Source organism: Syngnathoides biaculeatus, chromosome 10, assembly GCF_019802595.1.
Source record: "Syngnathoides biaculeatus isolate LvHL_M chromosome 10, ASM1980259v1, whole genome shotgun sequence".
NCBI lineage: Eukaryota > Metazoa > Chordata > Actinopteri > Syngnathiformes > Syngnathidae > Syngnathoides > Syngnathoides biaculeatus.
Genome location: NC_084649.1, coordinates 11958571 through 11971338, shown reverse-complemented (window position 1 = coordinate 11971338; position 12768 = coordinate 11958571). Strand labels below are relative to the sequence as shown.

Genomic DNA, 12768 nt, shown 5'->3' with positions numbered 1-12768 from the left:
AAAACACTCAGCGCACCACAGCCTCTCTGAAAAGCACAGTCGACCTCTGGATTCAATTCCAAGTAAGTGCTCCATGCACTCCTAACGTGAAATGATAAGCTCATTCCTTAACTCCGTGTATAACCATTAGCATCTGTGTTGGAACATTCCTGCCACGTCCAGCCTCCAAAAGGCTTACTCGTCTTTCCCCTTCTTTTCATCCAATAGTCTATACCATTTTCAGTTACTGTGTGTGTGCTGTATGATTTAGAACAAAAGTATTTGGAGACTCTGCAATTACTTCAAAGATAGTAAAATGAAATCTTTTTTTTTTTTTGGGGGGGGGGGGCTATTATGTTGCGGAGGCTCATCAAGTTAAGCCATGTGGAGGATTTACATTTATTTACCTTCCCTGCTGCAGTGTGGAAAAGATTATTCTTGTTCCGAGATTAAAGCACAGACATAATTTGGACAATCCCAGATTTGGATAGTATGGCAGATACTTTATTGCCTATTAATTTTTTTTTTTTAAAGACCGTTACATACTTTGTATTAGCAGCTTGGAAATTAATGACAGACAGTGTCTGTCTGTGTCTATCTGTCTGTCAATGGAAATAGCCTGGGAAAGTTGCACCTTCTGCACACACCCAAACATGTATTTCCAGGTTAGATCTGGGAAAAACCACCACCGCTGTTGACATAGGAAGCCTGAAGTACTTGACAGGCCAGGTCAATGGACAAACGAAGTCTACAGGAGGTAGTGCTCACAAAGCAGCCTTGACAGAGATCCTTCACAAATGTAGGCAGCTCAACCTGGTGCTTTCCTCCATGGAATCAAATATCATTGTGGTGACACTCCAAATAGTTAAACAGATATGGCATGTTAGAAGGAGCTGGAATGAGTTCCTGGGGATGATTCAATCTGCTGGGAGACAAGCAAGATGCATCCTATGGCCTCGTTTGGTTTGCTCCCTCTCATTTAAAGTAACACCCAAATACATTGAGAGGGTAAGAGGTGCATTTTGTAAGACCAAGAATAACCAGGTCCCTTGTTCCGAAAGGGAACGCGAGAAGCCAGGGTGACAGAGATGGTGGTGACCCATCTTATCTGCTGATCTAGGCCAATTGTAGCAGTAGTCAATATCCACTCTTCCACAAGCATCTCATCCTCTTCCATTACATACCTCTGCCTGCCTTCCACTAGGACAGTACAGTCCAGTTTGAAATGCATTATTTTTTTTCCATTTTCATCGGTTTTATGCTCACCAAAAGAACTAATCCAGGCCATATTTCCAACCAATGGTACAGTACCTAAAGAAAGGAGCTGGACAAACTGTAGCCTTGGTACATGTCACGGCCTAAAACGTATCCTAAATGAGAGCACAAATAGCAACGTTGTGGTGGCATCAGATGATTGAACAATAGAAGTTAGGCTGACTGGTTTTACATCATGACATGCTTGACAAGTCCATCGTTGTTAACGCTGAAGTCATAAATCACCTTTTTTTTTGCAAATAATTGTCTTTCTAAACTAAAAAAAAAATACACTTTCTCAAAATAGAGCAAAAACAGTTCCGTTGCTTTTCAGTTTACCAACATGACTCATAGCCAATGTAGAACAAATTGGATGTGTTCTGACCACTACAAATGTGAAACAGAATGAGTAAATTTGCTATCTTGAAAAAAAAAAAAAATACAGCAGAATACGACAGGGAGAGGATTTAACGCCCATTGTGTCTCCTGGTTGTAAATGTCAGCTCATGTCAGTCTCAGTCTCTCTCACTCTGATTTGCTGAGTTAATTGTCAGGTATGTTGCACTGATGGGATGTCACAATGGTTACATTGATGAACTGCTACAGTACAAGCATTTCTTCACACCCTCCAATAAATAGAAATAAATCACATTTTACCCTTGTAAACCAAGGCTGTAAAATCTGACAAGATCCCATACTAAGAGCAGTATCACAAACGGGTTTATTTTTCACAGTTTGGAGTTTGCAATGCAATCGAGACCTGGGGTGTGGAATCTATACCATGTACAGATAACAGGTGTTTGATCCAGCCTGGCATCCAATTCTAAAAACAAAAACAACCACACACACACACACACACACACACACACACACACATTAAACATTGTCTATACCTCTTTTCCCTTTTAAAATGGAGCCTGTCCCAGGTAAATTCCCCAGGTCAGATTTCGACAAAGAAGCATTCACGCTCACATTCACAGCTATTTACAATTTACTATTCAACAAGACTAGGATATATGTTTTGTAATGTAAGAGGAAATCGGAATACCCAAAGAAACCCCACGCAAACAGGAAGAATATCCAAACTCCACACACAGCTAAGACTTGAACCTGACTGATTTATCAGGCTCAGCACTATAGAGCTCGTGCACGTGACATCACCATTTTCACGGCGCCATATTGTCGGTCAAACAGAGCTGCTCGACATTGTGGGTGACATTGAACTGAAGGAGAATATTTACAATAGAGACCTCTTGTTCTGTTGGTTGTCACAATAGACGAGACAGATACTCAAAGAGATCATTCTATGGAATTCCAGCCAAAAAGACCAAAAAATATTGATGGATTTCGGCAATTAGACATGATGGATGGTGCCCAACCAAAATAAACACATGCCTGTGTAGTGATCACTTCATTTCAGGTAGAAATTATTCTTCTCAATTTCAAATTACCAAAAAGTATTTATAATGGCAAGTTGGCTCATTTGAGAACAATCCGTGTTAAAAAAAAAAAAAAAAAAAACTGTCACAGAGGTTTATGGAGGTTAAGTGTGACTGCAATCGCTTCCATGTATGTTCCATGGAGATGACTCCATCCTCATTTTTTTGTTTCCTAATCATAATCAATGGGAATTTGTGTAAAACTGGGGGTCATTAATCTAAATATTATTATTTGTATTGAATACTAGCTGAAAAGATCGATGGATTCCAGCAAAGGTTAACGTGTCGCCGAACACACTTCCGCGTTCACAAAACGTCAAAACCGCCACTAGGTGGGATTTATTCCGGCGAACAGATCCAGCAACAAAGTATTTGTATGCGTCCAGACTTTTATACGCTTTCAAACTTTTCCGTGTAAATCTCGACGACTTACTCAGCAGATCCAAGTGTATATCCAGTTGTCCGAGACAAACGGAAGCGAACTAACAGTCCAATTTCTTATCGGCAAAAACATGGATTTCGCCATTAAAGACAGGTCCTCTATGCCGAGTTTATCTAATTTTTCCACGTACTGTCATTTATTTTCACCTTCTAAATGTCTGACGGTATCGGACAAGACTCTGACCGTCATGCTCCAAGACATATTTCCATGTCGTCTCCAACCGACTTAGCATTGAGCAATGCTTAGCTTGACTGGCAATATGGCGAGGTAAACAAAAGTCACGTGATTTTATGATGCATGTCCACGAGCTTTAAAGCGCTGAACTATAAAAACAAAGATATTTACAAACCCTAAACAGAAATACCAGATTGGAAAATGGCTCTAGCGAAGAGAGGATCTTTACAACACTTGTACATCACAAAGGTATGAATATTGAATCCTCGGTTTCAGTGCACAGGGTAATTAAGTTCAGATATTCGTATTGTTGAATAAGGTACCAGAAATATTCAAACAGCTATGAGTTCTTCCCCATGACAAACTGCATGAATTATATATATTGCTACATATGACAGTGTCAATGATGATTATCTCCGAAAAGGCAGACTCCAGCGCTTGAATTGACCGGCAGCAGATTGTGGTGCAGGTATACCTAATAAAGTGGGCGGTGAGTGGAGCCACCACCAGTGTGCCTGCCTGACGACAGAAGCATCCACAAAAGCAACCAATCAGGCCTTTTCTCACTTCAGTACACCGAATGAAAAAAAAAACGCATTAATAACAATAATAATAAACTGTAGCGGACGTTCAAGAACAATCACCATTTAGTTTCTACGTGTGCGGGTGGGCGAACGTGCTCGGGCGGTATGCGGAGCTCAGCAGCCTGCAGCAAGGCATGCGGGAGACGGGAGGGAAGGAGAAAACGCCCTGCCTTGTTTCATGTCGAAACAGCAAGCCTTCTGCTTGTCGTACATAGCGAACACACAACACAACCAGTCAGCTTTAACACATCAAACAAGCTGCTGCTGGGCAACGACGTCGACACACGGTTGTTTTTTCCCCCTACTTTCGGTCTTTGTTGGAGATTTGCGCGTAAGCGCAGGAGGCGGGCGAACACATGAGCACACGCTGGATCGGAGTATGAATATCATCAATAATTACATCATATGGTGAGAAGGCAATTAACCAACGTGCAAACAGGAGACTGTGGTACCGAAACATACGACCAACACGGCAAAAAAAAAAAAAAAAAAAATCAGCTCTTGAGAATTACGAGAGGCATTAAAAAAGTTTTACCTTTAACTTGAGTTTCATATTCGGCCACGATCTCCTTGTCTTTTCGGAATTTGGCCGGGGACGTCATGGCTGGAGTTTGCAGGTCAAACCACTTGTCCAGGCTGTAAAGTCAATTTGCTCTCAATCGGACAATCAAAAAACAAGATTGAAGAAGGAGGTGGGGGGCGATATCCACGCTGCGGTTATGGTTTAAGGGGGAATGAGGTGGGGGGATCCGGATGAGAAAATGTGGCTCCCGCGGGTTCGTATTGTCTCCCTGCGTGTGTTCACTCAGGGCGCATTGGGAGTTTGGCTCTGCCTCTTTTGCTGGTGCACAATTTTCATGCGCGCACCGGCCGTGCTGCAAACCCTTTCGAGTCAAAGGGGGGATGCATCCCCCTTTCAAATGGGCAATACCGTCAGTACGAGCTCAGGAAACGTCCGCTTGCTTCTTAGGTCCCGCCTGAAGTGATCTGCTCACTCTCCCGTGAAGAAGTGCGAGAGAGAGGAGGAACTGGCGGAGGGGCTGGCTGTTTGTCGGTCGACCCCACTGCATAGGACACACGTGTGGACGGTGATCTCGCTTCTAGACATTTAAAGGAGCACAAAAGTACACTTATCTTGTACTAATGTTTTAGAGTGTTCATTGTTAGTTTAAGCGGAAAATTTAAGCGGACATGTCGAGTTGTCATGCTGAATGCAACGCGGATTTAAATGTTCTTATTTCATGACTGTCATCTGTCAGTACCACATGTAGACATCGTGTAAAAAATGAATTTGAATCGGAGCCATGTGATAGTTGGTGGGCGACGACCGAATATATATTACTGGGTTGCATTAAAACGAAAATTTGAAACGTTTATTGACAGCTAGCTAAAACCGGAAGTAGTTATAACTTCACAAAGTTATAACTGTGTCCCCAAATGAAAACGACTGTTTGGACATTTGCCTTGTGCCACTAATTGGTTTTACCTTTGATGACAACTTTAAAACAGTATTATCTGAAGCGTGAACTGTGACGTTTCCTCCTTCCGATCAGGGCAAAACTTTTTTCACCGAGAATTTGTCAACCCCGCCTAATTTTATAGAGCACGAACGACGGTTTCGATACTGCGATTGGCTCTCGACAGCCTCAATGACTTGAAATAAACCAATCATTGTGGGAAACAGCCGAAAAAGGGCTCGACCAAGTGGAACGCTATATCCAATGAAAGTCAAGTTTTGAGATAGACCGGGCCAATCCTGTGAGTCACCGCGATGTCTCTCCAATCAGAGCTAAGCCTGGGCTCTTTCAAAGATTGTTTCAGGAAGTGGTTTTAAATACCAGGAAGTTGTAAACAAAGCTTGACAGCTATTCTGTTAGCTGTTGACGGTACGGAGCCCGAACCGCTCGTGTAAACAATCGCGTTACTCGCCGTTTCGAGGTGTCTTTTCAATTATTTCACCGCCCGTGTTCTTCGCGTGACGTTAAGATACTAATGCGGAATTATTTTTGAGCCCATCGTATCGTGTTGGAAATGATACACTTGGCTCGAGGACGTAAACCAGGCTCACCGTCGTTGTAAAGTGCTTTTTAAAGGCACCCCCGTCATCCGTGTAAACGCAGAGACATCGGAGGACGTCACTTTTGAGATTTTTCCTTCTGTTGTGTTTGCAACATAAGGCGAACGCCAAAGATCCCCACATCAAAGCGCGAGGACCATGTCGACGTCAAACGCTAATTTCAAGAACAAGTGTGTCGCCCAAGTTAACTGCATCTTTTGTGACAGCCTGCTCTGTACGAGAGGCATGAAAGCGGTGCTTCTTGCAGACACCGAGGTTGAGCTGTTTTCCACGGATATACCTCCAAATAGGTAAGTGCTGATGAAGTTAGCACTGCTGCTAGCCTTTGTTTACATCCCGTTGCCAAAACAATTTCTCCCAGACAATAGCTACATGCTATTCACGACAATAATAGTAATAATAGACTTAATAATAAACTTAAACTTAAATATATAAATAAAGTTAATAGACTTTTGTCTGGAATATTTTATGGGTGCCTCGCCCATCAACTATGTTTGTTTACTCGACCCAGAACTGTTGACTTTGTGGCCGGCTGCTACTCAACTGAAAGCTGCAAGTGCAAATTGAGAGACATTGCGTGTCTCAAGTGGTAAGTATAGCTTTTTACTTTTCTAAAAAAAATTGATCTTAAAGCTTTTATTTAAATGCAGCAAAGAAAGGAGGAAATACAGTACAGCTGTTTGCTGGTCCTTTAAATGTTGTCTTGTTTTAATGACTGTTTTTTAATTATTTTTAAAGTAAAAACAGTCGGCACCACAGTTTGAGGGAATTAAGAATTCTAATCTGACATAGTTTTGGGTGGGGGTTGGAGGACTGTCTCCATAATATGTCATACTAACATAGTTTTGGGTAGGGTTTGGGGGACAGCCTCCATAATATGTCATACTAACAAAGTGAAATAAGATCACCAAAATAAAAATAGAAACACTGCAGGTTCTACATCTAGTAATTAAATATGAAGAAGAAATTAGCGATTGTATTGCATCTAATTGGCTGGTGAAGGTTTTAAATCTGTTTACTGAGAGTTGAACTGACTGTAGAGTTAAAAGACAAAACACGTGTTGCCTTTTGTGCGCCATTCCTTTGTTACTTTTGCATGAAGGTCCCAAACAAACATGTTTTGCGACTGATTGTTGAGTTAGCACTTTTCACCTGTGCACATTGTAGAGTGCTGACTCATGCTTCTGCTTTGTTTTCCATGACAGCGGCAATGTAGTGGGCTATCATGTTGTGGCCCCCTGTAAGCCTTGCCTGCTGTCCTGTAACAACGGACACTTCTGGATGTTCAACAGTGACACTGTTTCCACTCTCAATAGACTGGATGCAACAGGTTTGTCTCAACCATAAATTGGAGTACATTGTCAATGTAGAAAAGTTGTGATGCATCATACAAAGGGCAATTCTTAGTATTTGAAATAAAGGACATACTTTTTTCTTCTCCATTCAAGAAAGTTCAGTTTTCTCAAGAGCATTCTGGACAAGCTTTTGTCAAAATATGTCTCAACAAGAATTATATACAACTCTACAACTTTTGTTGTGTTGCTATAATTTGTCTTAAAAACTGAGCCAGGCCTCACAGCACACGTTTTACTGTTAAGCAAGTGACAGCACATTATTTTCCTGATGATAAAAACTTGGCATCCTACAGATGAGGGGAAATACAGCATAGTTTGCATATTTCCATTCATCTACCCATCTATTTTCCATAGACCTCTTCAACATGATGTCATGTACTTTTGAGTGACAAAACTTTAATTTTCATTTATTTTTTTAAACATTTACCTGTACTTCTGCTTAGTTCCAACCACTGTAATTTCCGGCCTATAAACCACGACTTTTTTCACGCGCTTTCAACCCTGCGGCTTATGCGGTGATGCGGCTAATTTGTGCGTTTTTTTTCTAACGGGTCCAAGGGGACACTCGAGCGGAAAAGGCAAGAGTGAGACCGGTGAAAAATATGTGCCAAGGAAGTGACTTTTACCGATATGTTTTTTTTTTTTTTTTTAACTGGCTCTGTTAGCTAGCGCTGCGCTTGTGTTGCTGCTGTGTCTCCGTGATTTTTACCAGTATGTTTTTTTTTTTTTAACCGGTCCTTTTAGCACCGCATTAGCGTCACGCTAGCGTGTTGCTGTTGTGTTACTGCCACGTCTCAGTGATTTAGGTATGTTTTTTTTTTTTTAACCAGTCCTGTTAGCGCTGTGCTAGTGTTAGTGCTGCGCTAGTGTTAGCGCCGCACCAGTGTGTTGCTGCTGTGTGTCTGATTTTTACCTGTGTGTTTTTTCTTAACCGGCCTTGTTAGCGTCGCGCCAGCATGTTGCTGCTGTGTTACTGGCGCGTCTCAGTGATTTAGGTATGTTTTTTTTTTCTTTTTTTTTTTACCGGCCCTGTTAGTGCTCTATTACCATGTTGCTATTACTACTTTTTTTTTTTTTTTACCGGTATGGTGATTTTTTTTTATTTTTTTTAATTTTTTCCACCAGCCTCGTTCTTGCTACCACGTTGTTGGTATGTTAAGCTAAGATAAGGCATTAAAACTTTGAAAACTCTTTCTGTGTACTGTCTTTGTAAATATCTTGTGTTTCAATGTGGGCACTGGCGGCTTTTACACAGGTGCATCTTATATATGTACCAATTGGTATTTCCTTTACAAATATACTGTGTGAGGGTTAAAACCAGGTGCGCTCTGGAGGCTGGAAATTACGGTACCCTGAGTACTACTGCCTCCTTTATGTATCAAGAGTTCCCACATGTTGGAAACAGTGGTTTGTAGTACCTTTTTGACTCCTCCATGTGTGCAGGTCTCAATCTGCTCCTCTGGGGAGATCTGCCCGAGCTGGACGACAGTGAGAACGAGGAATCAGAAAGCTCATCAGAGGAAGAGTGCATGAGGTAAAAATGGTCATGGATGACTGGGGAGGCTTTGCAGCAGCCAACAATTGGGAGGTGGACTGCAGGAGTCGGAGACAGGGGAGACCTTTAAGTGTAATTTAACTCTTAATCTCATAAGCATTAAAAAAAAAATGCTGCTTTGTTCAGGCTCAAAGAGGCCAGTGGGGGCCTCAGGCCACGCCCGAATCAGTGATGTCAGAGCAGGTGTTTGGCCTTAGACTGCTGGTGGAACACCTGGTCTGACACACGGGTGATTAGTTGGGCCCGAAGGACGGCACAGTCCAAAGGTTAAATCCACAGAATACAGCACATTGGTTGTGCCTTCTTATGTAAGACACACACACCCCCTTTTAGAAAAAAAAGGTTAAATTCCAGCTGCACCAGTGAATTACCTCTTATGAGTACTGTTCATCTCGCTTCCTGCGGGTGGCAGTAATCAGCATTTGACTTGAAGCATTTGATACAAATGGTTCACTCTTTAACCCTTGGCCATTCCTATCATATGACCCGAAATGTTTAACGAAAACAGACATTGTCCCCCCTGAGGAAAAGAACTTGTGCTGTGTTAATCGAGATAATGAGTAAACGGATGAAATGAAGAACTTTCCTGCTAGAGGTGCACTTGGAATAATTTCAACCGCTCATTACATTTTATATGGTGCTTAGATTAAGGTTGACTTTCCGACATGATAACACCAAACCTGGTGTAGTGATGATCTACTTTTAACACGTCAAGTGTGGCATTGCGACTGAACCAGTGTATTAAAATAAAATATCACAGGACATTTAAAGGACATTGGGATGCTTGGGTTATAGAAAATGATGCTGTAAAGTATGTGCGATGCATTCATATACTGTATATGCAAGCACATGTATGCCCCAAGTGTTACTTGATGCGTAATGCTGTGACAGTCTGAAATGTTTAGCACATAATGAAGCAGGCCTAATGTTTGTGTGACTTTGTGTTGTGTGTAGCAGCATCACCGTAGCGCCTCAAAAATGGGAAATTAACACCCCAAAAAAAAATATGCAAGGGAAAAAAGCAAAATATTGAATGAATTGGTTTCCATCTATCAATGTACTTTGGCGATCATAAAGCAGTGGACTTTCAAGGTTAAATGCCAAGAAGATGGATTTCAAAACAGGATTTCTCATAGGAAATTTTGAGGGAAATATTCTGTTCCAGTGTTAAACAGTCGCCATCTTATTAACTGTACAGGCAAGTAGGATTTGAACATTCTTAACAATCATGCAAGCTTATTACGGTTAACACTGGAAACAAATTATCACCATTGACTTTACAGAACGTTATATGTAACATTTTCACATTTTTATTGTGTAAAAAGTTAATACCATGCCATTATATTAAACCAATAAATTAACAAAATAATGAATAAAGGGGTGTAGTAAATTTGCCCCATAAATCTTTTTAACATGAGTGTATAAAGAATTTACTGCTAATATAATTTGAATGTGTTGAAATAGTGAAACACTTTACTTTTGAAGAGAAGTGACGTAACAAGCTAGCCAGTTGTCAGCTGGACATTTGGATCATTTTTATCTCTGAGAAATTAGTTCCATTACCTAATTGTACGACCACTGTGGTGTTTACATTTTGAGGTTTTGTTATAACCATGGCATACACTTGGGGTTCGGTAGGTCTACGCTGTAGTTTCAGCAGCATTGGACACTTTTTAACATAATTGGAGCTGCTGTTTTCCCTGCTACCATGCTAACATGCTAAAGTTAGCATTCTTTGTGTTCTTTGCCTGTATCGAAGCAAACAAGATTTGGGTATAGTCTGCAGCGTGTCTTTGTGTGAGCGTGCAGGGTGGCAAGGCAACCTCATCCTTAAAACTGACAGTCTACACTCTCCACAACAAATAATCTAATTTGTAGTAAAACTGCCACAATTATTAAGTATTAAGTCCTCAGGCCAAATACTTGCAACCATACGCTTTCATTTTGTTTACGATTGTTTACGAATGCATTGGTTTGTAATGTGCTTCTTAATGTATTTTGTATTTCATTTCTGATGTTTTTATTTTGATGGGGTTGGATGTATGTTTAGTTTTACCTCAGAACAGTATCACTTATGAGCTTCCTCTTGCTGGGACAATAGTCACATGATAATCACGAAAAAAAAAATGTAAAACTATTTAAATGTTTATGAAGTGAAGAATTTCACTTGCCCTGCTGAAAATGTATATTTTGGAATTGCACTGAAACTGCCATGGTAGTTTGGAAAAATGTTTTGTATGCTTGTTAAATTAATAAACCTTTTTTTTTTAAATACCTCTACCATCTCTTGTATTTAATACATTTGAAATTATGGCACTGTAGACATTACAGTGGAGGAAATAATTTGTTCACTCTCTGATTTTGTAAGTTCACCCAATGACAGACATGAGCAGTCTATTGTTTTAATGTGAAGAAGTCTTGACTATTGATTGGCATAAATTTACATTCTATAGCAGGGGTCACCGACGTGGTGCCTGCAGTGGCATTGGTGCATGGCATCGAAGACCACTTAAGGTGCCTGCGAGGTATGTTCTAAAAATACCCCAGGTCATAATATTAATTGGACCCTAATTTTTTAATATGACTTGCTTATATTAATGACATTTGAAAAATAATGTCTTATAAAGTATTTATATCTTTGTGAAGTATAAGGAGTTTTGTTATTTTAGATTTTGGAAGTTTGCTGCAAAAAGGTCATGTAGCCCTTGATACAATCGGTGCTCACGAAGTAGCCCTCAGTCTCAAAAAGGTTGGTGACCCCTGTTTTCATTTCGTGTCTTGGTATCTGTGTTTTAAGAAATGCTCTACTACCATCTTGTGGATGAAATATAGAATTACATACACAAGCGGCATTCCGATTTCCATCGCCAACCTCAAAATAAAATTATAAACGAAAACTATAAATAATAATAATGTTTTTTTTTAAATCTTAATAAAACTATTTTAAAATCACTTTATGTTTACCACTCAGGAATTGCTAATCAAATTTTGATATATTTTCTGAAATAAAGTCCAAACAATTCATAGGCGTCTGTTTTGTGACAATTATATGACGTGCCACCCATAAGTTAACAGCCCGTAGTAACTGCTCAAATAATAGTTACAAGAAGTAAAGTGTAAATGTATTTTTGTGTACGTTTCATCTTGTCCCCCCCCCCCCCATCATTCATCCTCTGCTGAAGTCAATCTATATCAATCTTCTTTTCCTTTCGGCTTGTCCCGTTCGTGGTCCCCACAGAGTGTCATCTTTTTCCATCTAAGCCTATCTCGTGCATCTCCCTCTCTAACACCCACTGTCCTCTTGTCTATATTAATACATAATATTTAAATATATCGTGTTTTAATATATGGGTTATTCTTGACTATAGATGATTTTATTGTGATAACGTTCAGTGGAAAGAAAATACAAGATGTTTTTTTATTTTTTATTTTTTTTTTTACATTGTCCGATTGATGACATGTTTAAGCTTCAGAAACCTGTATTGGTAGAGGGTAATCACACACACACACAAAAACAATAACTGTAATAGAATCTAATTTCTATAATGGAATTTGTACCCCGCAAACTATATGCTACCTCAAAAAAGTGGTATTAAAAAAAATGTCTTGACGTTTCACTGAAAGATGTGGATTCACTGGAAATTAATTTTATTTATTTTTATCCAAATTAGCAAGGTGAAATGCAAAATTGGGGGCACTACGTGTGTGCGTGTGTGTCTATATATAAATTATTAATTAAATGTTAACTAATAATGCTTAATTTAAAGGGACATTGGGCCATCCTGCAAAGTACTTTAAAGGCATTTTGTGTTCATGCAGGTAGACCACTCTCTATAAAATGTTTGCCTGCTGAGCATTTTATTTACATTGAGTAAAATAACAAAAGTTTTTGTTCAAGAGGATGAAAAA

General features: G+C 39.9%; 2 protein-coding genes across 4 annotated transcripts in view; one reads left to right on the top strand and one right to left on the bottom strand.

The window, feature by feature from the left end:
• The window catches only part of srgap2 (SLIT-ROBO Rho GTPase activating protein 2), a 68376-nt gene extending 63828 nt beyond the window's left edge, over window positions 1-4548 (bottom strand). For both annotated transcript variants that reach the window (XM_061831913.1, XM_061831914.1), the window contains exon 1: window positions 4408-4548. In XM_061831913.1, the coding sequence (XP_061687897.1) occupies window positions 4408-4474 (67 nt within the window). In that variant the 5' untranslated portion in view covers window positions 4475-4548. The remainder of the gene's footprint in view (window positions 1-4407) is intronic.
• A 336-nt stretch (window positions 4549-4884) lies between these two features.
• On the top strand, window positions 4885-11121 carry fam72a (family with sequence similarity 72 member A). Of its 2 annotated transcripts, none has more exons than XM_061831915.1 (5): window positions 4885-4996; window positions 6050-6239; window positions 6461-6538; window positions 7155-7279; window positions 8748-11121. In XM_061831915.1, the coding sequence occupies exons 2-5, from the start codon at window positions 6088-6090 to the stop codon at window positions 8840-8842; spliced, it is 450 nt and encodes a 149-aa protein (XP_061687899.1). In that variant the 5' UTR covers window positions 4885-4996; window positions 6050-6087; the 3' UTR covers window positions 8843-11121. The 2 variants fall into 2 exon arrangements, with proteins under 2 accessions (XP_061687899.1, XP_061687900.1); XM_061831916.1 differs by lacking the exon at window positions 4885-4996 and adding an exon at window positions 5717-5758.
• The last annotated feature ends 1647 nt before the right edge of the window (window positions 11122-12768 follow it).

Bases quoted from the DNA above. Each gene is read 5' to 3' on its own strand.
- fam72a (XM_061831915.1), top strand. From the start codon at position 6,088: ATGTCGACGTCAAACGCTAATTTCAAGAACAAGTGTGTCGCCCAAGTT. The intron at 6,240-6,460 runs GTAAGTGCTGAT...TACTCGACCCAG, and splicing joins ACGGATATACCTCCAAATAG to AACTGTTGACTTTGTGGCCG. The intron at 7,280-8,747 runs GTTTGTCTCAAC...CCATGTGTGCAG, and splicing joins CAATAGACTGGATGCAACAG to GTCTCAATCTGCTCCTCTGG.